At 38.4% G+C, this 25313-nt stretch overlaps 3 protein-coding genes and 1 long non-coding RNA gene across 6 annotated transcripts in view; 1 reads left to right on the plus strand and 3 right to left on the minus strand.

The window, feature by feature from the left end:
- On the minus strand, positions 1 to 6848 carry fgb (fibrinogen beta chain). Its single transcript, XM_041984628.1, has 13 exons — positions 6703 to 6848; positions 5519 to 5548; positions 5318 to 5424; positions 5023 to 5125; positions 3834 to 3902; positions 3561 to 3675; positions 2892 to 2998; positions 2648 to 2762; positions 2227 to 2346; positions 2029 to 2151; positions 1847 to 1941; positions 1393 to 1583; positions 1 to 597 (listed from the first exon to the last, which is right to left on the minus strand). The coding sequence occupies exons 1-13, from the start codon at positions 6781 to 6783 to the stop codon at positions 366 to 368; spliced, it is 1488 nt and encodes a 495-aa protein (XP_041840562.1). The 5' UTR covers positions 6784 to 6848; the 3' UTR covers positions 1 to 365.
- On the minus strand, positions 1 to 19791 carry LOC121639424. Its single transcript, XR_006010157.1, has 3 exons — positions 19779 to 19791; positions 18249 to 18255; positions 1 to 331 (listed from the first exon to the last, which is right to left on the minus strand). It is a non-coding gene; the product is annotated as an uncharacterized LOC121639424 (long non-coding RNA).
- si:dkeyp-75b4.10 (galactose-specific lectin nattectin) lies at positions 9004 to 17294 on the minus strand. Of its 2 annotated transcripts, XM_041984634.1 has the most exons (6): positions 17268 to 17294; positions 11378 to 11700; positions 10412 to 10503; positions 10190 to 10324; positions 9854 to 9959; positions 9004 to 9238 (listed from the first exon to the last, which is right to left on the minus strand). In XM_041984634.1, the coding sequence occupies exons 2-6, from the start codon at positions 11661 to 11663 to the stop codon at positions 9171 to 9173; spliced, it is 687 nt and encodes a 228-aa protein (XP_041840568.1). In that variant the 5' UTR covers positions 11664 to 11700; positions 17268 to 17294; the 3' UTR covers positions 9004 to 9170. The 2 variants fall into 2 exon arrangements, with proteins under 2 accessions (XP_041840568.1, XP_041840567.1); XM_041984633.1 differs by lacking the exon at positions 17268 to 17294 and having other exon boundaries at positions 11378 to 11785.
- The window catches only part of LOC121639415 (toll-like receptor 2 type-2), a 13380-nt gene continuing 4183 nt past the window's right edge, over positions 16117 to 25313 (plus strand). For both annotated transcript variants that reach the window (XR_006010156.1, XM_041984626.1), the window contains exons 1-7: positions 16117 to 16257; positions 18262 to 18552; positions 19874 to 20030; positions 20129 to 20278; positions 20855 to 21061; positions 21134 to 21256; positions 23260 to 23410. Coding sequence is in view for 1 of the 2 variants with exons in the window: in XM_041984626.1 (XP_041840560.1) it covers positions 18291 to 18552; positions 19874 to 20030; positions 20129 to 20278; positions 20855 to 21061; positions 21134 to 21256; positions 23260 to 23410 (1050 nt within the window). In the remaining variant the exon portion in view is untranslated. The remainder of the gene's footprint in view (positions 16258 to 18261; positions 18553 to 19873; positions 20031 to 20128; positions 20279 to 20854; positions 21062 to 21133; positions 21257 to 23259; positions 23411 to 25313) is intronic.

The following is a 25313-nucleotide window of genomic DNA, read 5'->3' on the forward strand; positions in this document are numbered from 1 at the left end:
TATGTTCCTCAATGTGTTTATTGAGTAGCAGAGGACAGTTTCATGAACTCGTCCTGATTCACTGAAGTTGTCACACGTAACAAAAAAAGACAGATCATGACATCTTTCCACACAACTAATTGGCTTTTTAACCTTAATATTTTTTTAAGTAAAATGCTGAATAGCACCTCTTTTTAGTTCATTTAATGCTTTTGTCCAGCCTCAGCATTAGTTATCTGTAAATCTGCACGTCCATCAACAAACAAGTTCTAGACAATAAATAAAAAGCCAATGGAAGACAAGTTTGAAGATTTTAAGTCATTAAAGTCAAATGCCTTCTCTTGGGTGTATTCTATTTGTGTTACGTGTTTAAAACTTTGACGTGATTATCTGGAGGGAAAGTAAGGCCTGATCTTCATACTGATGGCCTTGAGCGAATACCAGCTTCCCTTCCAGTTCATCCAGACCATGCCGTCGTCTGTGCCGTGCTTTGACATATGTCGTGTGTAGTGTCCGCCTATGTAGTATCGCCCATTGGGATTGGCCGAGTGGCAGCGGTTGTACCACCAGCCGCCTCCGTCCTCCCTGGAGCATTGCTTAGAGGGATCGCCTGGAGTCCTGATATTCGGAAACATGGACAGGAAAGTGTGAGTAGTCAGAAAATCTTGTGCAATAGTCGTACACATTTGCATTAATGGAGTTTGAAGTATTGAACTAGAAGTACTGGTGTAGTTGTGTTCATGAATATATTTTTTTATAATATAACTATTTTATTAACCCCAAAGCATCCTGTTGAGGAATATATATCATTATATATATATATATATATATATATATATATATATATATATATATATATATATATATATATATGTATATCATTTCAACATCACATCTACCTTGTCTCTGTTGTCAACTGAGGTTTTTTTTAGACACATTTTTTTGTACATTCTTGTAAGATGACAAAATATTGTAACTTCATTTCGTAACTTTGTACTGGAACTTCATACCAGATTTCCATATCATAACTTTGTAACAGGCTCCGTTTTTAGACCCTATTTTCAATTTAATTTTATGAAAAATCATCCACACTTCAAACCAGCTCCAGTATGAAACTTCTCAAATGCAGCAGGAAACAAAGGTAAAGATTAAATTACAGGGCATCAAAGTGCATTTTATATGTACTGGGGAAAATAAGGAGGCTAGAAAAGACGGTTTTAATCTTAAACTGTGTACTGTGGCGATTAGGTGAAATATAAAGTACTGGATTGAAGATAAAGGTAACATAAAATGGAAATACTTATTTTATGTGAAATTGCTTTAAAATCACTTAGTAAGATTTTTATATTCAACTAAAGCATCCTTCTGTCTCTGAACACCTTCAGCTCCTAGATGTTTATTTAGGGTACCTACCAGTTGTCGTTGTCTCGATCATACGTGCTGAACATCATGCCATTATGAATGGTCATGGTGCGGTTTTCACCGTAGAGCTCCAGGGATCCTTCCAGGAAACAGTTGCCAGCGTTACCAGAGTAGCCATCGACAGCCAGCACGTAGTTGGATGACTCTGATTGGATCGTGAATTGGCGGTAATGGGCATGGACCTGAATGAAAAGAAGCCAAAACATTAAGTTTTTAAGGTTTTGGAGTCGTAACTACTTGTGGTAGAGGTGCCATCAGTAAGGACTGTTTCATGACTCTCTAGGTCTACTCGATTGTTTGTTAACAAAAGAAATGGAGGCTTAAATTTTTTATTTTGTACAATAAAATTGAAAATTTTCTGAAGCCAATGACCAGGTTTTATGTCAGATGAACAATCTAACACTTAAAGATATGGATTGAGTAGTTAGAAGTCTTAAAAAGTCACCTTGGCTCCGGTCCAGTCCTGCATTTCAATGAGAACCTCAGTGGGACCCATCTTGGTCAGCTGGCTGATTCGGTCATTGCCCAGCCAGTACTCACCTGCCACATGCGTGAGGAAGGAAAGTCTGTTAGTTGACTACAGATTACAGAAGTAGCAGTGTAACACAGAGATCTTTGACATCTTACCAGGGGTTTCACAGTGACCCTTGCCAGTATTGAAAGCGACATTGCCGAAGCCACGACGATATGCATCCCAACGTCTGCCAAAGTCAACGCTGCCATCAAGCCTGTTCTGGATAAGAAGCCATCCTGGAAAGAACATACAAGTACTCTTAGAAACACTGAGGTCTACAAAAGACGTGTTCACAGGTGGTGGTGTTTTACCTCCGTTCTGGGTGGTCTGATCACAGAAGACCTTGTATGGAGGGTAGAACTCATCAGGCCTGACCAGGTACATCTGGGAGTCTTTTCCACCACGACGGAAGATGTCCTCACACTCTTTACCTGAATCCCAAAGGATGTAAGATAAGGAAAAGAAAAAGATTTTCTGGGTTTAGATCTCAGTTTACATCCGGTAAGATTACACATGGTAAATATGTACCTTTGTCTCCATAATAAATGTGTAGTAAAGCCATCAACTTGCACTGATTTCCTCTTTTTTTAAACAATTCAATGCTTGCGACTGACTATACTTTAATTTATTTCACCATAATCATGTTTTTCACAGGCACGCCTGTTCCCCAGAGGACGTTGGTTTAAATCAGCCATTTTTGAGCCTGTGGCGAGTTATACCACTTCCACTCACCAGACACGACTGGAATGGGGCACTTGGTTTTGCACGGGTTCTTGCACTCCTCTCTCTGGGCCTGGATGGCCTTCTCCAGCTTCTGAATCTTCAGCTGGATCTTGTCCAGAACACCCTGCAGCCAGGATACTTTACTTTAGGTTGCCGCCTTTTGGTTGCATTTATAAACACAGCCAACCAATTAAATGTTTTATTTAACTATTTGTGTGTGTGTGTGTGTGTGTGTGAGCGAGCTCCTGTTTACCTGCAGCACTCTGATATTGGAAGGAAATAATGTGTCCACCGTCTCCTTGATGTAGGCGTGTTGCTCATCCACTTGATCAGTGTACTGAGTCACCACCCTGCTGTTGTCTGACATCAAAAATAAAGAAATGCAATGTTATGTTGCATAATAATTCATGCTAATATGTTTTACTATTGAATAAAAATTTGATATTTTCATGAAAAAATTGATGTAAATGTCAAAGTTGACAAAGATGTTAATAACAGACACTTAAAGGGTTATCTCAAACAAGCCTCCATTAAATTCATATTTTTACCACTACAATTTTTTAAGTATTATTTTATTGAAAATACTTTTGATTAAACTAAATTAAAAAATTAAATAATAAAATATTTTGTAATTAATTTAACATTCCTTTATTTATGATGATTTGATTCTCTTATATTATATTTCATAAATAAGCACCAGGTTAAAAAAAAGTATTTTGCAGTTAATGTAAAATGTAAAATTTTATGTAAAATGTCCTATGTTTAAAAAAAAAAATAAAAGTAAAAAGCTTTAGTTTCAATAAAACTTATTTCACACAGTCTTTGAACAACTGAATGTTTCATTATGGAACATGATAAACTTTGGTTCCTGAGTTTGAAGCTTACTCTGGAAAAGCAGAGTTATTTAGCCTATTTTTCTCACCGTTAAAGAGTCTCTGTCGCTCCCTCAGAGAGTTCGACATGCCGTTGACGTAGACAAAGACGTTGTTGGAGGTACGGGACAAGTCCTCCACCTGAGGCTTGAGGTTGTTAACGGCCTGAGATATAGATGAAAACAAACTGATGCAGCTTTCACCTTGTAGAATGAAGGACAACAAGGCGCAGAGCCAGGGATTTACCAAGGCTTACACCAACTTTTTATCGACTTTTGCTCAGAAATCTCCGGAAGATTAAGCAACGAATTTGTGGAATTTACCGTCTTAACGTTCCTCTCTTGCTTCAGCGCCATGGTCTTCAGCTCACAGCCAGTGGGACATAAAACTCCCTGAAAGAAAGGAGGAAGATTCTAGATGAAGCAACTCCATTAAAACATTTTCCTTTCTGAGCTAAACGTTTCTGGGTCAACTGAGAAAACACTGCTCACATACAGAATGCCAACAAGAAGCTAAAATTCAACTTGACTCATGTTTTTAAGGGTTTTTATCAACACAATAAAAACTCTTGGCATTATTTTGCACTTGTAGAATAATCTTTCAGCCAATTTCAGCCAATAAAACTAATTTTAGTTCCTACAGCTCACTTTGATCCCAAGTGGGCTGGACCAGTAAAACAACAACATAAAAGCCTTTTAACAATGAAAATTCCCATTTTACCCCTTTACTTTAGTATAAATAAATACATGTATGTTATCAAGATTTCTGGAAAAAAGTAAGGCCAGTTTCAACTAAATCTTGCTTCAGTATATCAATAAACATTAGTTTAATCCCATATTTTTAACAGATTTTATAAATATTGTTTATATTTAATAAGAAAATAATAACACATTATTGTATTTACATGTGCAACATAACTTCCTGATCACACTGGATCTGCAAATCCACAAAACTTTCAATCCCAGGAATAAAAAATCCAGTATTTCACATCACGATCAGAGTAACTTTTCAAGATCTAGAAGTTAATTTAAATGTCCATGCGTGTACATTTCCACATGTGTGGTAATCCTGACCACCTGAACTGACTCATCTCATCATACAAACTGAAGACACATCTATTAAAGATAGAAATGATAGAACCAAGAGGTACATGAACCCTTATTTGTGAAACCGTGTATTATCATAAGACTTGGATCAGGAACAGTTTGTCTGAATGAGTTTGAGTGTAATCAATACACCAAAATTTGGCCCATTAGGGGCAAAAATGTAGATTTTTTTAAGGCATTCTTGATGGTATTTTGAAGTTTCTTGACTTATAAATACATTAATTTTGTGAAAAATGTATCAATATTTAAAACATATATTTATAAATTTCTACAAAGCTAGTGCAGCTTTTCCAGAGAGAGTCAGCCTCCCCGCCTTCTGTTTTTTTAGCAGAAACTTGCAAACCCTTGAGCAGCAGCTTCTTGTGAACATTAAAACAGTGGAAACACTCCTGGTGTGTTTTCTTACCATCTCATCTGAGGCATGGGTGCATCCTCCTGCCTCGGGCTGCTGCACCTTCTCCTGCTCGACGAGACGTCCAACGGGGGCCGGAGTGGGTCGGCCACGATACCTTAACAAGAGACACGTTCATCAGTTTGTATGTTGTAGTTAAATTCTCTTTACTCGACTTATTTTTGTGTTCAATTCCACCAGCCCTCTACTTTACTGACTAGGAACCAAAGATTGCAGCCAGGTTATCAGAGCTAGACTTCCAGCTAAGTAGAAGAGGCGAATAACAGAATATTTCATCATGTGGTTTTACCTGCTGCCTCCACTGATGGGGGGAGGGACGTTTCGGCTTGGAGTATACGTTTCCCTGCCTTTTACTACTGGTCGGTGACCACGAGCATCCACGCCTGCTCCTTCAGTCTGCAGGGACACATGTAAAGAAAGCAAGTTAATAAATTAGTAAAAACTTCAAGTGAAATAATTTTATTTATTTATGGTAATTTGTTGTACGTACAGTTCCGTTCTTTTCTGGCGATGTCTTGTCCTGTGGGAGAAAAAATAAACTGTTATTAATAGTATTATAGGAATCTAATCTGTCATTTTTACTTGTTGCTGCTTTTTAAAAATTTGTTTTTATCCCGCAGTAAAAGATGTTAGATGGTCATGAAGTCATAAATAATCATAAACAAATAAATAATGGGTAAAATCCTGATGTACAGCTATGCATGTATGTTTGTTTATTTAAATAAATGGGGTAAATATATATTTGTGTTTACAATACATGATACATAGACATAAAAAAATAATAACCTCTGATTAATTTTGAATTTTTTAATAATTAAATGGAAGAGATTTTTTTAAACAAAAATAGACAACAATAAAATGTAAATTACAATTATATGTTAAAGTTTTATTTATTTTAAGGATTTATGGGCCCTGGTGGCCTTTATTCAGCAGTAGCTGAGAGGAAAGGGGGTCAGGGTGAGCGGGGAATGACCTGCAGCAGGGGGGTCCCAGACCAAGACCTGGACCTGGACCGGCTGCTCCGAGGAGCTGTAGCTTCTGTACAACCAGTTGAGCTAATCTTCGCTGTGTTAAATTTGTTTTAATTATTGTTTGTTCTCAATGTGCTATGAACTCTTGACTAGTCACTAGTACCTAAATATAGATAACTTCATTTCTAAATGGAAATTACAAGGAAAGGTAAAGTGTTTTAGATGAGGTGATATCTGGAGACTTATCAGTTCTATTCTACAGTCATTTACTCTTTCTTACTGTAGGTACAAACAACTTTAAAAAACAGCTGAGATAAATGTTTTTACAAAATATTCATTCCTGAGCAGTTTTCTTTTAAACGTTGGTACTTTTTTTATTTAAACATCACTTTTTCTGCTTTAGCGTTTCCATGTAATATTTGTTTTTATTTTCTTTTTTTCTTTTTTTTTGACTTTGTGCTCTAATCAACACATTTAATTTGCAGGTTGTTAATCATAATTTTACTTATATGTGTGTCTTTATTGGTTTTACTGATTATTATTTCATTAATTTGGGAACAATTTTAGGCTTTTTTGTCATGTTTCAAAGCAGAAGATGCAATTAGTTCTGATAGCTTTCCATATGGTCCAAATTTTGAGCAATAAAGCAAGATATTTTCATATATTTAAGCAGAATTGTTGCCATCTTTAGTAACATACTCACCGAGTCGTAGTCGTCATAATCTAAAACATCCTGCGCCCAGCTAACATACACGCACAAGTACAACAGCAGCAGCGTCTTCATCCTCCTCTATCGAGAGTTTTCCTGCTTTCCTAATGGTGCCTCCTGTTTCTGTTTCTGAAATCTGGCCTGATGAGGTATTTATCCTCTCGCCGAACCAGCGTCCTCCCCCGTCTTTATTGATCTGCTGAAGCTGCTGGGACAGTTTACCCAGCCTGAGTCAGAGCTTTACCTACAAAAGGTCAGTAGCAGTGAGGAATCAGTATTTAATGAACAAATTATTTACCACCAGCTCTGCTTAGAAAGTCGGCTGCAACATGTTGGGAAATCTCACACTGACTAAACATGTTGAGAAACTGAGAAAAGAAACATTTCATGTCTAATGTCTGAGATTTTTTTCAAAATAAATGGATTGTTTTTCACAATTTCATGATGACGAATAATTCCAACATGAACTCACTAAATGTTGAGTGAAGTTAGAAAGTGTGCACAGAATTCCAATCAAACACCTTCAAAAACACTGGGAAGACAAATTTTTGGGACATGCAGTTAAGAGATTATTCCACATATTAGGCCAGTTAATAATTGGCTCCCACTTGCTGCTAAAATTGACTTCACAACAAGTATTTTTTTTATTTTTTTTTTTAATTCTGCACTCCATCAGTGCCAGGAAATGAGGACGTCAGAGTGAAATGTTTGTTTTAGTGCAACAAGGTACAAAGTGCTCTGTTATGAAATAACTAGCCTCTACACACACACATACACACACAGTAAATACTGCTAAACCAGTAAATATGTGTCATTTACTTTATGCATGCTCCAAGTTTTGCAGTAAAACTTAACGTCTGCTTCACCAGCAGCCACCTCAAACCACTGGTTCCCAACTAAAGAGCACAGGGGGTCCACAGACCATACACAGCCTCTAGTTGTTAAAATTAAGGCCATGTCCACACAGAGACAAGTTGAACTGTATCCGCTCATATTTTTTTTTTTTTTTTTTTCTTTTATCATGTGGACACTTTGTTGGTATGGAAACAACATTTTGGGAGCCTAACCACAGAAACTTTTAAAACCTGGTATAAAGTGAATAAATGGGGGTCATCAAAATATTACAACAATATTTTAAAACGTATTTTCTAAGTCAGAAACACAGTGCAGATGATTCTTCCCTATAAAAAGCAAGTTGAACATGTGCTTTACTTTAGTAAAGGACAGGAAAGGACTCAGGCAGAATGCATTATGTGTGATGAGAAGTTTGCTAATAACGCCCCGTTTCCACCGATGGGCCGACATAGATTCAATAAACAAGCAGAATCCTGACAATACTAATGTTTTCATTGCCTGCACAATGTGGCCTCAGTCTGCCTCCTCAGTGTTTCTATGGTGTTGGTAACTAATCACGTCCTCACAAACAACCAGTGTCCTGACAATGTGCTTGGGATGAATAAAGTACTTCTATTCTATTCTATTCTATTCTATAATATGTTGGCTAATATGTTCCCCAGCTGTAGGCATGTTAATGGTCTTTCTCCTCTTAATATATGTTTGCCCCACGAATATGTTTATGTTAACCGATCTGTGTCCCCTTAGTCTGGGTTCATTAAAACAAGTGTCCCCCCATGCTTCAATGAGTGTGTCCCCACAATGTAGGTTCATGAAATGGTCAGTGTCCCCATAGTGTAGGTATGTTAACTGACCAGTGTATCCCCAGTATGTTCCAAACATGTAGCTGGTTTATCCACATTATAGTCAATTAACAGCTGATGTCCTTAGAAATCTAAGTTTGACGACCCAGATGAGTCCCAATATGTTAACTGGCCAGAGTAAAGACTCATTTAAAAGAGAAAAAATAAAGAAATTAGAACCAGTGTTGCTGTAATGTAGGTGTGTTAACCAGTTAGTGTCACATAACAGAGACTGTTTGTTATGTATCAACAATCTAATCATGTGTATTGGTCATTTGTCCATCATATTCTGTCTATTTAAAGGCATAATAAAGTGATAACTTTCTAAAAGGCTATCTGACACCTCCTTCTCAGTAATGCCTTCCAGTTTCTCCTGGGGATGCCACAGCATTCCCAGGCCAGACAGGACACATAAACCCTCCACAGAGCTTGGGTGTGTCTCTTCCCTGTTGGAAGACCTGGAAAACCTGCCAAATACTGTTTAAAACTGGCTCATGTTTATAAAACCTCTCAGCTCAGTAATAATGGCATGTTGATGAGAATGTCGAACCAGCGTGAACATGGTAGGGGGTGATCAGTGGATCTCTCGTGACAGTGGTTTCAGACAGTCCAGAAATTTTAATAACAGCATAAAAGGTATTCATGTACAAACATGATGATCTGCAGAAAAGACTGGCACATCAATCACATTGAACTAAGAAAAGATCTACATCTGCTGCACTGCTACATGTGCATCCTACTAACTAGCAAACGATCAGGTTGGGTTTAGGTACTCTTGGAACAAACAAAAGGTAGAGCATCGTCGCAGTGGGTAGCGGACCATTTCAAGCCATCTGCAAAACAAAACAGAGGAAAGACAACAGAAAAAAATCAGACTCTGTATATTCCATTTATAGCTTTTTTGATGTCCTAGCACAGACTATGATATTACTGAAGCAGTGTGGTATCATATTGACAAAGAATGGAACTAAAGACAAAAAATAAATAAATAAATAAATCAAAGGAAGAGCTTTGGAAAGTCCTTCAAGAAGCCTGGACAACTATTCCTGAAGAACACATTTTAAAAAGAACAGAAATACACAATGGTAAAAAAAAAAAAAAAAAAGACAGGAATTAAGGAATTTAAGGAATTTCTGGATGGCCCACAACTTTTACACCTAACGCATATATCATCACTACCAATTTTGGTCTTGGTTAATAGTACGATCCAAAGACCAGTAACATTGTGTTTAAAAAAGTGATTTAAATCAAAGGTTAAAGGTTCAGACACAGAAAGAGCCCGTTCTCATTAGAACTCACTAGAGCCATATTTGGAATGGGTGAAATTAAGGACCAAGGCTGAATTTGTGGTAATACAATTTGAAAACAATGTTGTTGACGCCCATATGAAATTGTTGAAAAAATGTATAATATGGGACCTTTAAATGTATGTGCTTGTGTTGTCTTACATTGATAATTCATCCTCAGACAGCGTTCAGTTTCCTCATCATTGTCATCACTATACCAGTTGTCATAGTGGAACTTTGAGCCGTCAGACCACATCCAGAAACCAGGCTGTAGGTACACAAATAAAAAAACAGTTAACCATGGTTACACTGGCTGGTGGGTTACGTAGAAGAACTTTTTATAAAAAGTTGTAGGACAAAATGTACCCCCAAAATATATTCCTTTTGGTGTATTTTACTATTTTATTATTTAATTATACAAAAAGTTCATTGATCAGATATTAATGAAAACACAGTATTAAAATGGTAATATCCTGAATACGTGAAACGTCTCCGTACATGCATGCCATCATTGCCTCCAATCCATGTTTCTGGGAAGTTGTTGGTGTTTTCGCGGATCAGAGACTGGACAAAGTGATTCTCCTCATCACTGTGGATTGACGCCAGGTTGGCCTCATCAAACTGACAGAAAACCTGGAAGCAGCAAGATTTCCAGCGTTTTATTCATCACTTCGTGTGTGAACAGCCAAGCGATCGAAGGTTGTCTTCATCAGAACTCACCTCAGCTTCAAGCCACGACTTCGGGTTGTCAACGAAGATGAAACACCGCTCTTCGAAGCGGGACCAGCCATACGGACAGTGCTCGTGCATTTCTGCAAAACACGTCAACCCAAATGGACCTTTATATTTCTTTTCTTTTCTTTGGGAAACTAAAATAACTTTGATTTACCCACAATATAACAGAAGCAAACAGAAAAGAACTCTAACCACTTGAAGTAAAGCAATAACTGGAAACTCGGGTGTAATTTGACTCAGTTCTTTCAAGGTCCATAAGCTACTCTTCTCCGTGTCTCTTTTTTTATCTTTTTATGAAGGAATGCTGAAGTGACCTCAGTTAGTTTCATGGTTTGAATGATTAGAAAACAAAGCAAACACAAAGTATTTTCCAGTTATCAGGAACACTGTTTCCACAGAACTGTGGACATAGAAATGTCAGGATCCTCCTTTTTAATGTCACCTTTAGCATGTCTGTATGCACCAGGGATTCTGCCACTCCGGTCCTTGTGAGCTACAGTCCTGCAGTTTTTGGATGTTTCCCTGCTACAGCACACCTCACACAAATAAAAAGTTCTTCATAAGCTTCTTCATTAGCCATTGATTTTAGTCAGTTGTGCTGCAGCAGAGAAACATCTAAAACTGCAAGAGCCCTGGCAAACACATTTTCATTGTTTTCCAAGTCATTTTACATCAGCATACCAAAACAGTAGGCATTAAGATAAAAGTACACTGTGGAGTTATTTACTCTTACATATGCTAATTTGTACTCTTATTGAGTAGCCATTGTGAAAAAGCACCCCCTATGCCACACATGTTCTGGTCTAAAATGTCCTATCTTGACTTTTTGTTTACGTGTAAGTAATAGGATGGAAGTGATGTCAAGTGAACACCAGAAATCCCAACTTCAGTGGATCTTCTTAGTTATCTTTCACTACTTTTTCCAGCAAACATTTTAAAAAAATTCCTTACCACAGTTGACAGGCATGACCCCAGGCCGGCTCCTCGTGTTGGGTATCTCCTCTCCAGTGATGACATCGACACACCAGCAGTAACCGGTCGAGCCGGAGCACTGCTTTGGGAGGAAGTTCCCGTGGTCGTCGCACTGTGGGCAGAAGGCCCCGAGCAGGTCCGGGCAGTTGTGTCTCTTTAACTCACAGATGCCTCCGATGTGCCTGGTGAGGGTGGAGTTGATCGGATTTGCTTGACTCAGGGTCACAACGGTGCCTAGCATCAGGCATAAACCGAACAGCTTCATGATGAGGATGATGGTGATGATGAACAAGGGTCAACTTCTATGGCACAAAAATACCAAGAAAATGTTGAGATGCATAACTAACATGTTAATAACGAACTAAGCAAGTAAATTAATGAAAAAATTCCTTTGGACTCATATTTTAAGGTTTTATAGGAATGATGCACAGTTAATCTACAATATTAGGAGAGCACAGTTACACAGATATCACAATTTAGCCAAATTTGTCTTAGGTAATTATACTATGAGGTTAACAATATGTAAAGAAATGACCTGAGCATAAATCTAATGTGTGTTTGCTCAAATTACAATTAATCTAACAGCCACAAATGTAGAATATCTGATGAAATGCTCAGATTTAATGCAGATGTAATGTAATCTAAAATAATACTGAATAATTCTACATGAAAACAAACTCACTTTCTTTTAGATCAGCTGAAGTCTTGAAGCCTCATCTGGATGGTTTTTGCTGCTTCTCTGCCTTTTATCTTGCAGACGCTTTATTTAATTCTTCAAAACCACGCAGGAGCTTTAAGCTCAAATATCATGATAACAATGATTCTTTTCATCTCATATCGTCTTATGTTGACCTAATTTATTTTCTGCATGACCACCCATTGAGTCTTCAGAATTTCCTACTTTAATTGACGAGTTTTTGATTACGCTGGGTGACGTATTTATATCAGTTTCACTGTATTGTTCAGTGTCTCAGGTTTCTGGAGCGTCTGACTTGTTTGCACCTTTCAGGTTTAGTGTTGCTCTTATCTCATGTGAAGCTGCTCCTACAACCTCCATTATTGTGCAAATTGAGGTTAGAGACATTTCTTAAGAAAGGCAGGATTACAAAATGTTATATAACCTTCCATTGACAACAGAAGCTGAAAAATCCAGAAAATCTGATTGAGCATCAGACCTAAACTAGAACAAATGTTCTCCTTTTCAAACAGTTTTTTACTTTAAGAAGTTTGGAAAATAATTGCTGTAATTGTAAATGATGAGAAACTGCCATCTAATGTCAAAAAGTTTAAATTAATCTACCCCTTAATTAAAAAATAACCATGGCACCCCCTGGTGTATAGATAATAACCCAGATGATACAACAGTGTGGTACAGTTGCATATCTCGTGTTAAAATATTTGACATCAAGGCCAATTATTTCTGGAACATTGTGTACTAGGAACATATTATTGTTTGTTGTGCTGTTTAAATTCGATCTGGCACCAAAGGTCCTCTGGGTGGTTTATTTTTTTATCCATTTTTATGTTGAAAAGAGTCATTTCACTCAAGTTGCACTTGGTTTAATCTGCTGACTGATCGTAGCATGATCATATTTCAGTAAGTTCAGACTTCTGAGGATCAGGTGGGGACAATACGTTTTTCAGAAAGCAGCTACAAAAGATGCCAGAGACTAATTTTAGCCGATAACTGATATGGGAAATGCTAAAAAAAAAGAAGAAGAAGAAAAAAAAGGAGGGGGGGGTCAAACAACTTTAATTAATGTTATTCATGCTCTGTAAAAATCAAGGAAATTTGTTAATCTTATCCAAATAAAATTTTCCCACTTATATTCTCTACTTGTGGAGAACATATAAAGCACATGTGCATGAACATTTGGTCCACATGTGATTCACATGTTCATATTCATGCAGAGCAGATGAGGAACACGCGTGGAGCACATGTGGTTTTCTCTGCAAGGCCACAGATACTCATAACAGATTTTGAAGAAGTCCTAGGTACAAAGAGAAGTCAGTTGAAAACCAATCAGTCTCTAAACCAGCATGAAAAATCTCTTTAAAACATATCTGGACGGTGGTTTGTCTAAGAGAAAAGTCATCTGTATTCTTAAAACAGATTAAAGCATGATCTGACCTACTATGAGCTGCTACCTAGTAGCACATTCTAAAATGTAAAGTGTGATATAGGTTTATATTTATTTATATATGGTAACTACTCCACACTGAGCATTTTATCTATCTACTGAAATAACTATTCAGGAAGATTCAGCCCTCTATTGCACACATTTTCATGGAACATGGTTAAAATTATTATTCATTTTCTGAATAATTTCAAGCCATTATATTACCAAAACTATTATTCTTTTAATATTTCAGACTCCTCACCCCAACTCTAAGACATTTTTTCATTGCCTAGTTGCAACGTTGTGCATCAATGAGGAAGGAAGGAACATGACTCTCAGCTGTTCCTGCAGGGGTTAAAAAAAACCTTTATCTCCCTCCCGAGGCTAGAAGCAGCAGAGCCAGACAGACAGACTAACAGCTTGTAATAAAAACAGACATAAAAATAAGGAAGTAAGACATTTAAAAAGCTCCAAATAAATAAATAAACCGAAAATGACATTAGAACTTAAATAAATAGGGGTAGTAATGCTAAGTTAAAATAAAAAAGTTGAAAATGGCAATAGAAACTGGGGTGTTGCTGGAAACTTTCAAGGCCCCGACTCTAACCCCTGTTCATCCAGGGAAACCCTCACTTTACTAAAAGCCAGCAGTTTTCTTAGTCAATACACCAAACTACATCAGACGTCTGACTCACGGTCTTACTGCAAACCAAGTCTTTCTTTAAGAGTCCTGAACGGTAATTATTCTCTACCCGCAGCAGTCTCTGTTTAAACCTGGAACAATTCACCGTCTTGGTGGACAGGAAGTACCCAGTTGTCTCCTTGTGTCTGCAGGCTCTAAGTCCCCTTCACTACCCTTATAGCAAAGGATGAATCAGGGAGCCTTAAACCTGAATTAGATGTTCCTCTGAAGAGTCTGAGATCTTTTATTAACAGATAAAGATTAATGCAAAACCATATTGTTTCATTCATTTGCTCAAGTATTATATTTATAAATATGTGCAGAAACAAATGTATGAACATTTTAAACATAAGCATGTTTGATTTAATGGCTCATAACCAAAGCAGTCATCAGGCATCAGATTGGATGTGGCTGGTTTTGAATGCGAAGCTTCAACAACAGGAAGTTAAGTACACACACACATCTCAGAGGCCTGGGCCTCACACAACCCACATATAAGTATCCTTCAATGCCGTATGTATCGTACTTGATTCATGCGGTTTCTGAGACTTTTGGCATCACGCTATGGTAAAAACTTTGATCCAAACCATGTCAAACACAATCTGGTACTTGTCTTCTGCCCCCTGGTGCATACAATAATAATATGGTAATGCACTAAATATTTTGACATACAATAACAGTAATAAATATTACAATAATATAAAGAAAATTAGACTTTACTCCTCATTTTTTTCTTGGGTCGGGCTTTAAAATGTTAAAGGGTTAGGGGACAGAAAGCCAACTTCACAGCTATCTTAATATAACTGTTAAAAGTCAAGTCTGAGTCCATGACTACACTCAGATTTCTGGCTTTGTTGTAGGTTTTTGACTTAGCTGTTTGAAGCTGAGTTTCTTTTAGTTTCTTTTTTGGCTCCAAAACTCAGACCAACAACCATGCTACATTCAAAGTCAGTTAAATCCTATTTCTTCCTCATTGTGATGCTGTTTGAACGTCAGCATGTCGTCTTCACCATGTCTACATGACTACATGTGTTGAGTTGTTGCCATGTGATTGGCTGATTAGATATCTGTGTTAATAAGCAGCTACATAGGTGGTAGGGGTGTGTGATAAAAGATTTGGTATCATATCAATACGAAGTAACTAAAGGACCTTTATCGTTGATTCCTATATCTTATTAATGCAGAGATTGATCTGTGGAATTAATGCAATAATTTCTAACAACTTAGCACATAAACAAAGTTATTACTCACAACATGAAAATCTAAATATATTTCAATCAGACAACTCAGACAACCGAGTCCACTAAAAACACTGTATTTATCTTATTTATCAAGATTTTGATCGTGTTCAAGCCTTGCTTTAAAGTATCGATGTTATCACACTAACATAGATCGATATTTGGATCGATTCACCCACCACTAACAGCTGAACCTGATAATGTGGTCAGTGACTGTATAATGTTATGATAAAGAAAAGTTTTGTCCCGTTTTATATTATTATTATATTATTGGTTTCCTCATTAAACCAACATGAGGCCATGTTTGGGTGTGAGTTTATCTGACAAGTCTTCTCAGTGTTACTGTAAGACAGCTGAGCTGAAAGTTGAGGGAAAGATATTCAGTCACGGTCCCGTGCACATGGTGGTTACAGCGTGTTTTTTAACAGAAACCACACGCACTATCATACAACATCCATCCTCTTCCCTTCAGCTCGATAAAATGTTGAACAAACATAACAAAAACAATATCTGTTGTTTTATTGGAAACTGTTTTCTTTTGACAAAAATTAATGATCAATTTAGCAGTTTTTGTTCTGAAAATATGCAAAAAAATTACCTTAAGATACATTTTTGTAAACGCAACATCCCTCCCACTGGTTTTGTCCCCAGAGTTAATTTTCATGTCCACTACCTCTTTTTACTCCGTTCCAGATGTCACCCCGAGTTCTCACTTCCTCTCTGTTCAATCATAAAACCATCTTTGTCTCATTCTGTCCGCTCGCTCAGTGTCCTTTTTATTTCTTTTTAAACTGCTTTATCTGGAGTAAGAAAATACAGGTAAGGCAACTTGATTCATACAGTTTTGTAGAAAATATTGACTTTCCTGTTCTTTACTCTTTAAATGAAAACTTTGATGGTGTTTTTTACAGCAGCCTTGCAGCAGATTTTTTCCGCTGTCTGAATATATAATATAAAGAAAAAGGGAAGCACTAAAGCAAATAAAGGGTTATAAAACAATCAGTGCAGCTTAGACTCAAAACTGAATAAGAGTTAATGTCACAAGGCTGGACAGTAAGAGGTTAGATTTGATGTTTTATTTAAATCTAGTCTCAATTCAGGGTTCAGAACATTTCTTTTCTCCCTGTCTGCGTCAGTTTAAGCTCACATTTAGTCTTTTCTGTCTTGTGGAAATCCTCTTCTATAAATTTCAGTCCATGTTTTTGTCTTTTCTGTTGGATTTTTCCTGCTTTGTGTCTGCGAGCAAGATGATGATGAACGGTTTTTACAGCTTCAACATACGCTGGTTTTACTCAGTCATGGTTAAATTATTAAATGTTTTTGTTTTACAGAACCAGAATTTCCTCTTTTTATTTTTTGTCATGTCTGAAATTATCATTATGTCCTCTAAAAACTTCTTGAAAGGATTATTGAAACAGTACTTTAAATAGTAGACAATGGTTTTCTTTTTTACAGTTGTCTCGTAATTCCCAGCCTCCCCAGACTAGATGACGTTGTGCCACCTGAAAACTCCTGTCTGGCTTTCCTGTTATGCAACACTTTCTGAACAATCCCACCCTAGCAATGTAACTATCCATAACAAGAGTAGAAATTTGGTGGACACAAAACATTTTAGATAGAAATGAAATGATGACAACGGACTACAGGTGGTACGGGATGCAGGGAATCTCTGCATGTTATGAGTTATTAATTCAGAAAAACAAAGTTGTTAAACTTGCCTTTGACTTACAGCGTTGACTTAATGTGAGCCTAGCTGCAAAAACACATGATCACCACATTTGGCTCCACAGGGCCAGAAGTGGTACCATATTAGGACCACTTCAAAATACCTGCTGTAATCCACGTCCAGGTCAAAAACTGACATCTTGACCACATGTGGCCCACAGGAGACTTGCTATAATCCAATCCAGGCGGGCAACAAGAAAAATAGCGATACATGTAGAACAAACAAAGAGAGAAACAGACGCTTCACAGGAGAAAGTAAAGAAAAGAAGAGAGAGAAGATAAGGAAGAAACAGCACTTCCCAAAAATAAATTAGAGTGAATATAACTCTGTATTAAACAGAGTATTTAATCCAGAATAAGGAGACTCATTTCTGTTCACAGAGCTTAGCCAGTGTGCTAAAAAAATGTGGAACAATGTGAAATCTGAAATCTGAAGTTAGATCTCAGAAAATAAGTATAAAATTAGTCTCCAAGCCCAATATGACCAGTCCAGCAGGATCCTGGCCCACACATTTACTGGTTACACATAAAATACGGCTGGATGAGATGTCAAAGAATGCATGAGTGCAGCAACAGAAACACGACGAACATTTTTTAATATTCTGGAGATAATTTGGTGTAGTCTTATTTTAACACAATATTTCCCATACGTTTCAGGCATGAAAGTCCTTCCAACAAGTTCATCATATCAGCATTTAAATAAAAGTGACATAAAGCTCTGCAGTGGACCTGCTTTAATCTGCAGGGATGAAATAAATCTGTATGAACAGCTGGTGGCTTAGCTCAACACTGGCAGGAATTTGTTCTGACCTTTCTGAGAATGGGAAGCCAGAGAGCCTTTAAGATGAAGCTTTAACGCTGGTGTTTGGTTGAATGGCAGCAAAAACTCTGAAGCCAAATTCCAGTAAAAAGGTTGAGGGCAGGAAAGTCTGTGTTGGTATTTTTAGCAGCTGGATTTGACTGTTGGAGGCACAAGTTCAGGAAAGAGTTATGTGAAATCTGCTGGAGGGGATTATGCTGCAGTAGAAGTTGCAGGAAACTTCCTCTTTTCATCACGTCCTTCTTCCTCCTTGTGTCACTTTCACTTCCTTTCTGCAGCCGTAATAAATCTGCTGTGCTACTGAAGCATGGCGTCATCCTCTACCCTACTCTTCCTCCTCACCTTCCTCTCTCTGGGCCGGGGTCAGAGGTCAAACACAGACGATGGGAGGTCGTCCTGCAGTCGCTGCGACCTGCAGCTCTCCTGTAACTGCTCCCACGCTGGATTCACCCGTGTTCCCATGGTAACAGGCCAGGCTCTGCGCCTCGATCTCTCCTTCAACAGCATCGCCGTGGTGACCGATAATGACCTGCCGGGACACACACAACTGAAGGCTCTCAACCTCCATGGTAACGCTGATTTTGTGGAAGTTTTGTAAGAAAAAGAAAAAGTCTGAAATAAGTTAATTTACTGTTTATATTCACATCAGGACGACAAACAGGAAGCAGATCATTAGCACTGAAACAGCTCTGGTCAAAGTGTTAGATGACATTAGGTTGAATACTGATTCTGGCCAAGTATCAGTCCTGGTTCTATTGGATCTCAGTGCTGCGTTTGACACTGTAGATCACAGAATCCTGTTGCACAGGCTGGAAAACTGGGTTGGACTTTCTGGAGCGGTCCTTAACTGGTTCAGGTCCTATTTAGAAGGCCGGAGTTATTTTGTTACGATCGGCAGCTATGAATCTGAGCGAGTGGCCATGACTTGTGGAGTCCCCCAGGGGTCAGTCCTTGTACCTCTTCTGTTCAACTTGTATATGCTCCCTTTGGGTCAAATATTACAGAGCTATAGCATTAATTATCAAAGTTATGCTGATGATACACAACTTTATGTGTCTCTGTCACCAGATGACTGCAGTCCAATAGACTTAATGTGTCAGTGTCTGGAGCATATAAACACCTGGATGAAGGAGAATTTTCTACAATTAAATGAAGACAAAACTGAGATTACTCTGTTTGGTAGCAAAGAGAAGAGGGTCAGCATTGGCAAACATCTGGAGACTCAAGCTCTTAAAATCACTGACCAAGTTCGTAACCTTGGAGTGTTGATAGACTCAGATCTGACTTTCAGCAGCCACATCAAAGCTGTCACTAAGAAGCTTTTTACCAGCTCAGAAACATCAACAGCATTAAAAGTTTAGTCTCCCAGAAAGACCAAGAGAAACTCATCCATGCATTCATCTCCAGTAGACTGGATTACTGTAATGGTCTTTTAACAGGACTTCCTAAAAAGAGCATTAAACATCTGCAGCTCATCCAAAACGCTGCTGCTAGAGTTTTAACCAGGACTAAGAGATCTGAACACATCACACCAGTTTTGAAATCTTTACACTGGCTTACAGTCAGTCACAGAATAGATTTTATGCATTTTTATTTTATGCATAATAAATTAACTCACAGGGAAAATAGAGCCACCACATATCATGATTTTGAGTCATTTGACTCCAGAGACGGATGTGTGGTTACATCATATGCTGATTTAACAGAATGCAGTTGTTTTGATATTCTCTGAATGATTAATCGATGCATGTAGATTGTTGCAGCCCTCGTCTGTACACGGCCACCCATCTTAAACCAGCAGTTTAACAATACATCAGCATTTTGTGCAGCTAAATAAAATTTTAAAAAAAACTAAAAGCAGCATTTAATGTAGATCCTACTTTCCTCCAGGTAACAGACTCTCTACCATCTATCCGTCTGCATTCGACTCTTTGTGGAGCCTGGAGGAGCTGGATCTGTCTGAAAACCTGCTGACTGCTCTCAACCATACCTGGTTCAGGAAGCTGGGAGCTCTGCAGCAGCTCAACCTGCTCAACAACCCATACAGGTGAGGAGTGTGACCTCTGAGCAGAAACACTCACATTAAACCTGATGTTCAGGTGTGTTTCAATGCAGCTTCTTCTTCTCTCCCTTGGTCTTCTTCAGCCACCTGGGTTTTCCTCCAGTGTTTCAGAAGCTTGTCAGACTGAGGAACCTGGCGTTGGGAGGTCCGGATTTGAAGGAGCTGAGGAGAGGAGATCTGAGTGGAGTCACCCAGCTGGAGGATCTCACTGTGAAAGCCAATAACCTGACCAGGTGTGACCTGTGTTCAGTGTTCATCCAGCCCTCGGTTCTTCATAGTTCGCTTCCAGACTTTGTTGTGATCTTTTAAAGTGGTCTTGAATAACAGTTCCCCAGCTTTTCAGCTTTTCTTTGGTCATTGGCTGCTTTTTTACTTAGCACTCACATATGAATCATTACAAAATAAACAAAAAAGCTCCTAACTGAAGACATGAACCAGTGTTGTGTCGACACATAACAACTTATTAAATAGCCAATATTAACCCTTTAAACTCCAAGCTTTTTGTTTTTTCTGTAGAACTACATGTAGAAGCTCAACCCTTTTAATCCCAGTCAACATGCAGACATGAGAGCTGTTTTAGCTCTTATGTTAGTTTTATTATAAGCACACCTGACATGTTTCAACGGTAGTCTTCCGTCTTCACCAGAGGTGCCACTAAACGGTGTGTGACGTACAAATCAGCTGATGTTCATTGAGGCGGCACCGACCTGCCGACAGGTCGATACTGCCATTACTACCTCTATATAAACCAAACAATGATCTCAAATGTTAAACATCTTCCTGCTTCCATCTCTCTCTTTTCCCTGCAGATACGACTCCGGTACGCTGGCTGACATTTGGCCGCTGGGTCATGTTACTTTAAGCCTCCATGGTCCTTTCATTAAAAATGTCACCTTGGCCTCAGCGATGCTCAGTGACGTGTCATACCCTGAGACACCGCTCACTCTGGAAGACCTCCATCTGAACGCGAATGAGTCTGTTCAGCCCTTCAGAGAGTCAGCCAGGAGGAGGATCAGGTCTGACCATTATCTCATGAAATGTTGGCTTCTTACTGTAAATACTTAATTTACTGTGATGAAACTCTGCAGAGACATTTCCTTCCGTAACTTATCTGCGTCTGATGAGTCTGTGGTCAACCTTCTGGTGGTGATGGATGGTGTACCAATCTCCCGTCTTTACTTTGAAGACATCACTCTGACAGGCGAGGGCAGGTGAGATACCAGCACATCTGCATGATCTGTCAACAATAGTTTCTTTTTAGACCCACCGTTTGTAACTCCTCTGACTCTGTATTAGTTGGAAATAAATCATAAAGGTCCTAATCGTTTCTATAAAGACAAAGGGTTTTTAGGATGGTGTGCCTTCTTGCTACAACATACTACTTCCTGGATCAACATTGGTGGTTAACTCTGATTGGTCAATTTAGGTGTGGCTCATCCAAATCAACCCATGGATGCCAGCACCCCTCCAACCTCCCCATCTCTGTTTCACCCAACTTTGACTTCAAGTCATGTTGCGTTCCATGTACCTTGGAAAAGCTCAAATTAACCACTACTTCCCATTAGTGAATAAGTGCAGCATCAATGTACACCACCTGGACCTACCTTAACAAAGATAAACTTGAAATCATCAGTTAAATACTGTCTGTCTAATGAACAGTTCTTAACTTTAGCCTCTAGAAATGTTAACTAACCAGAGGAATGGAGAGGAAAATTAAGCCCATTAACTATTAAGCTGGTACATATATGTAGAGGAGAAATCTTAACCTAATTTTGGTTAATCTACCATCACCTGGCTGGCTGTTTTGTTTCTTTTACATTCCTATCTCTGGTGCAGTGTTTTAATAACCTGGGTCAGTTTTATGCATGATTTACAACAAGTTGCACTTGAGATTAGTCTGCTCTACAGAGAAATCGCAAACAAAGGAGGTTTAGGTTTTCTAGAATAAAATTGCTGGTGTGGTTTAGCTTTTTGTGCTAGTGTGAACTTTTAGGCAAGGTACGGTATTCTCTTACAAAGTAAAAAATGTCTTTCTGGGATTCTTTAGTGTAATTTCTGTCCAAATGTGTATTTTCATGGTGGATTACAGCAGTAGGATAAATCTCAACAAAGCAGACTCTATGGAAAATAAGGGTGGAGCAGAGTCTATGGGCTCATTTTACCCCCTAAACACAGTTCATCAGTCCTAGTCCTCAAGGGTTGTAGAAGTTTCCCTGCTGCAACACATATGACTCAGGATTTACATCAAACTCTGCACAAGTCTGCAAATTACCCATTGATTTGAGTCAGGTGTGTTGCAGTAGTCAAACATCTAAAACCTGCAGGACACAGGCCCTTGAAAACCAGGACTGGGGATAACCACCCTAAAACTAGCTGCTAAAAAGAGACATGGTGACAAAGCAGGTTGTTGACACACATTTCTTGAAGGCCTTTAAAAGGGCATATCTTTCCTTTGTAATTCATTAAATGAAGTATGAGGTTTAGATATTGAAATATTTTTTCTGAAATATACACTACTATTACATATGTACCTTACCTAGAAATGACAGAGGGATTTTGTGGATATTAATAACCTCAAAGTTAATCTTTTTCTGGGACATAATCTTTAAAGTTGATGGCTTATACTGTATCTGTGTGGTCATTTTACATTCAACATGCTGTTTCAAATTTCATCAGAGCTTATATTAGAGGATTGTGACTAATCAGGCCAGAAATTATGGCTAGTCAAGACTGTTTTCTTTAAACAAATGAGACATGGGTTGCATGTTTATGCAGAAATCTTGACCTACTTTTAAATATATCATATCTACAACAGTTGTGTGTACAAAGTAACATGAAGAACCAGGTCAACCAACAAAATGTTGAAGTAAAAAACTAGAAAATGTCTAGACCTAAACTGTGAAATTTCCTAATCGTAACCAAGTGCAATAATTCTAGCTTGGAGTCTGTCGTAGCTAACCAAGCAGTTGTCATGTGTAAACAGGAAGTGACACATGAAGAATAAATGAATGAAAACAATGAAGCAATAAATGGTTAATGTTCCAACACCTTCGTCATACAGTAGAAGCAAATAGAACACTGCTAACCAGAGTCTATTTCACACTGTTTAAAACTATCGTAAAAATATTCTGAAATGCAAACATGATCAGCTTTCCTGTGAATTGACAGCTGCATGAATGCTGTTACAGTTTTTTTTTTCTTTTGTTGGTGGTAGTTGGGAAAAAGCTAGCTGGACTGACCACAAAGGCATCGATGAGTTCTTCATCCGGAACATTGTGGTCCTGGATGTCTTCAAGTTCACCTCGTTTCTACAGCTGAAGTTTCTACTGAATTACCCGAGGAGGGTGTCCGTCATAAACTCCATGGTAAAATCAAAGAAAACACTGCAACACCAATCTGCTATTTTGCTAAATAAAAGAGAGAGAGAGAAAGGTTTAACTTATCCTCTAAAGACTGACACATTTAAACATGATCTGTAACAAACAGAAACAACCAAACTCAAGGTTTGAACAACAGCTTTCACTTCACATCCCAGATAGCAGACATGTTTGGACCTAACCCTGGCTACTATTATCACTTATGGGTTGCGGGGCCAGCCATCGAAGCTAGAAAGCCCTGGAGGGATCCCGAGGTGTTCCCAGGCCTGCCAAGAGACAACGTCCCTCCAGTGTGTCCTGGGTTTTTGCAGAGTCTCCTCCCAGTGGGATGTGCCTGGAAAAACTCACCAGGGAGGCTTCCAGGAAGCATCCAAACCAGAAGCCCAAGCAACCTCACCAGCTCCCTAAGAGTCCTAGTGGACTTTACCCAGCATTAAATAAGCATACACAATATGGACGGAGCCTTCTGTGTTTTTAAACTGCATCCTCTGTGTACAAATATTATTTGTGTGTTCTCAGTGCGACAGTGTTTAGGTTTTTTGTAATTCTTTTTTTTTGTAATACTTTGTGATTCTGTAAGACTTTAATCTGCATTAGTTGCTAACTATAATGAGACTTCTTTGCTTATGTGCCAACTCTCCACCAAATTTAATCCAATGCAAGGCAAAACAAGAATTACATATTTTTAACATCAGTTTATAGGATAATTACATTTGCATCAAACAGAAGGATTTGGTTTGGTCCTGGGTTGTAAACTTTGGTGTCTTTTTAGAGTGAGGTCTGAGTTTTTGCTGATGACCTCTGACTATGACTCAAAGGCCTTGTCATTATTGACTCTACTCTCCCATCATTGGCTGGCCAGACAGATGTCACTGGATGGAAACTTATTTGTTTATGGACTTTGTGTTCAGTTGGATGTCACATTGTCTGAGGTATTGTCCAAAGTCCCCTGTACAGAAATCCAGCTACTTTTGAGGTTTTTCCAGCTCTTCTTGGAAAAACGATGTCAAAAAATGATGTCAGTCTTGCAAACTGTTTTTTGAAGTAACCTTTTTAAATCTGGTTTCATCTATCTCTCAGTTTCTTGCCTGTGGACTCTTATTAGGCCCGAGCTCCAAAGGTGTGAAGTGTTTATTTTAACTTATTTTATTTTAATGGTGACACCTTTATTTGTTGCTCAAATGTAATTTTGGAGCGCTTTTGTTGTCATTTACCTGAATTCCATCAACATATGACATAGACCAAGCAGCAACCTCCAGCAGTGAAATATGAAGCCTATGCGGAAGTGCAAAAAATTGCAGTTCACCCCTCATCCGCAAGGGGCTGGCTCCGATACAGAGCAAATCCCATGTTAAAAAAGGCCAACTTCACAGCAGAAATAAACATGTTTAAAGCCTGGTACAAAAATCCATTTTAGGGTTAATAGGTCAACTTTGCCTTCGTGACAACTGTGAGGGGGTGAATTTTTTCTAACTCATCCGTTTTGATGTTATTTAATCTTCAAATTCGGCATAATTAGAGGTGTGTCCTTTTCATTGACAGGTATCCAATATCCACAGCAAGAAAGGAGACTGTAGCACAAACATGGTTTTTAGCCGGCTAACAATGCGCCTTCATTAGCCGGTTAGCTCACATTAGATCCAAGTTGGCTCAGTTAGCTCTTAGCAACAAGGAGCTCGGAGTTTGATAGACGTCAATCATCCACTCCACGCTCACAGCCCTCCTCTCAGCTCCGCCACTTTGCCCATTTTTGTGTTTTCCGGGAGCGACGGCAGGCGTGACGCTTCCAAAATGACGATGGTAGGAACCGGCCAACAAGCTTCACTTTTGCTTTTCAGAAACCTATGGGTGACATCACAGAGGCTCTGTCCATCTTTTATATACAGTCTAT

Source organism: Melanotaenia boesemani, chromosome 5 (genome assembly GCF_017639745.1).
Source record: "Melanotaenia boesemani isolate fMelBoe1 chromosome 5, fMelBoe1.pri, whole genome shotgun sequence".
In the NCBI taxonomy this organism is placed as follows: Eukaryota; Metazoa; Chordata; class Actinopteri; order Atheriniformes; family Melanotaeniidae; genus Melanotaenia; species Melanotaenia boesemani.

What these genes read in the sequence shown, in the direction of transcription:
- fgb (XM_041984628.1), bottom strand. Translation starts at nt 6,783, where the DNA reads ATGAAGACGCTGCTGCTGTTGTACTTGTGCGTGTATGTTAGCTGGGCG. An exon ending in CCAATATCAGAGTGCTGCAG is followed by an intron (nt 2,763 to 2,891) that starts GTAAACAGGAGC and finishes TCCTGGCTGCAG; the next exon opens with GGTGTTCTGGACAAGATCCA. An exon ending in AGGACTGGACCGGAGCCAAG is followed by an intron (nt 1,584 to 1,846) that starts GTGACTTTTTAA and finishes CTTTTCATTCAG; the next exon opens with GTCCATGCCCATTACCGCCA.
- si:dkeyp-75b4.10 (XM_041984634.1), bottom strand. Translation starts at nt 11,663, where the DNA reads ATGAAGCTGTTCGGTTTATGCCTGATGCTAGGCACCGTTGTGACCCTG. An exon ending in GGTCATGCCTGTCAACTGTG is followed by an intron (nt 10,504 to 11,377) that starts GTAAGGAATTTT and finishes CGTGTTTTGCAG; the next exon opens with AAATGCACGAGCACTGTCCG. An exon ending in TCTGAGGATGAATTATCAAT is followed by an intron (nt 9,239 to 9,853) that starts GTAAGACAACAC and finishes TTTGTTTTGCAG; the next exon opens with ATGGCTTGAAATGGTCCGCT.